The sequence below is a fragment of the Cinclus cinclus genome, chromosome 26, assembly GCF_963662255.1.
Source record: "Cinclus cinclus chromosome 26, bCinCin1.1, whole genome shotgun sequence".
NCBI classification, from domain to species: Eukaryota; Metazoa; Chordata; class Aves; order Passeriformes; family Cinclidae; genus Cinclus; species Cinclus cinclus.
Window position 1 is genome coordinate 3,523,694 of NC_085071.1, and position 1,722 is coordinate 3,525,415.

A 1,722-nucleotide genomic window follows, 5' to 3' on the forward strand; every position below is an offset into this window, starting at 1 on the left:
CGCGCTCCTCCAATCGGCGGCCGCTCCGCCGCGAGTTGCCCCGCCCAGCGCCCCCGCCGGCCAATCCCGTGGGCAGCGCTCTCCCGCCGGCGGCCAATGGCGAGAGGGGACCGCGGGGCGGCGCCCCCCCGCCGGCGGCGCCCTATGGCGGGGCGGCGCGCGCCACCCGCGGCGGGCGGGCGGGCCAATGGGGCGCGGGGGCGGGGCGGGCGCGCGGCGGTCCCGCGCCCCGGCGCGCGGCTCTAAAGCGCGGCGCAGCCGGCGCGGCGCACACGCCATGGCCGCCGCCGCGCAGTACCTGCCGCGCTCCGCCGCGCTCATGCACCCCGACGGCGACCGCCTGCACCAGGGCACCACGTACCGCGAGGTGCAGAAGATGATGCACCACGAGTACCTGCAGGGACTGGCCCCCGCCGCCGGGCACGCCGTCGGGCTGGCGCACCACCAGTGGCTGCCCAGCGCCGGCACGGACTGGGGTAGCGGCGGGGGCGGCGGGGGCGCGCACCTTCCGCCCGCTGAGCACGGCAAGGGCGGCCCGCCGGGGCCCCGCGAAGAGCTGTCCGCCGCCGCCGCCTTCCACCACCGGCCGCACCTGGTGCACCAGCCGGCGGCGGGCGGCGCGACGGGCGGCTGGGCGCAGGGCGGTGCGCACCACCTGCCGCCCATGTCGCCGCCGTCGGGGCAGCCGCTGCTCTACGCGCAGCCCTACGCGGGCCTCAACGGGATGCTGGGCCCGCCGGCGCCAGCGCTGCACCACGGGCTGCGCGACCCGCTGGGCGCCGAGGAGGCGGGCGGCCACGAGCTGGCGGCGTCGCCGCCGCCGCTGGGGCCGCCCGAGCCGTCGGACGAGGACGCGCCCAGCTCCGACGACCTGGAGCAGTTCGCCAAGCAGTTCAAGCAGCGGCGGATCAAGCTGGGCTTCACGCAGGCCGATGTGGGGCTGGCGCTGGGCACCCTGTACGGGAACGTCTTCTCGCAGACCACCATCTGCCGGTTCGAGGCGCTGCAGCTGAGCTTCAAGAACATGTGCAAGCTGAAGCCGCTGCTCAACAAGTGGCTGGAGGAGACGGACTCCAGCACGGGCAGCCCCACCAACCTGGACAAGATTGCGGCGCAGGGCCGGAAGCGCAAGAAGCGGACGTCCATCGAGGTGGGCGTCAAGGGCGCCCTGGAGAATCACTTCCTCAAGTGCCCCAAGCCCTCGGCGCACGAGATCACCTCCCTGGCGGACTCCCTGCAGCTGGAGAAAGAGGTGGTGCGGGTCTGGTTCTGCAACCGGCGGCAGAAGGAGAAGCGGATGACGCCGGCCGGGGTCCCGCATCCCCCCATGGAGGACGTTTACTCACAGGCGGACACTTCGCCGCTGCACCATGCGCTGCCCGGCGCCGTGCAGTGACTGCCCGGCCCCCCGCGGCCCCGACGGCGGCGCAGCGGGCGCGGGCAGCGGGGGACGCGTTTTAATTTATTCTCAGACTGGCCCGGCCGCCCGCTCCGCGCCCCGCGCTCTATTTATTCGCCCGCCGGAGCCGCAGCGGCCGCCGCAGCAGTAGCCAAAGGTTTGCGATCTCTAATTTATTCCCTTCCTCGCGCGGCCGGGAGGCGGCGGCGCCCCCGGCTCGGCCCCTCCCGCTCTGCCCGGCCCGGGGGGACGCTTCGAAACCATTTCCCGGCCCGTCTCTATTTATTTCTAACCGTGCGCGGAGCTCGCACCCTCCCGTTGGT

At 74.5% G+C, this 1,722-nt stretch overlaps 1 protein-coding gene across 1 annotated transcript; it reads left to right on the forward strand.

The window, feature by feature from the left end:
- The first annotated feature begins 277 nt into the window (after positions 1-277).
- On the forward strand, positions 278-1,396 carry POU3F1 (POU class 3 homeobox 1). The gene has a single exon (XM_062509201.1). The coding sequence runs from the start codon at positions 278-280 to the stop codon at positions 1,394-1,396; it is 1,119 nt and encodes a 372-aa protein (XP_062365185.1).
- Positions 1,397-1,722: the final 326 nt, after the last annotated feature.

What these genes read in the sequence shown, in the direction of transcription:
- POU3F1 (XM_062509201.1), top strand. Translation starts at nt 278, where the DNA reads ATGGCCGCCGCCGCGCAGTACCTGCCGCGCTCCGCCGCGCTCATGCAC.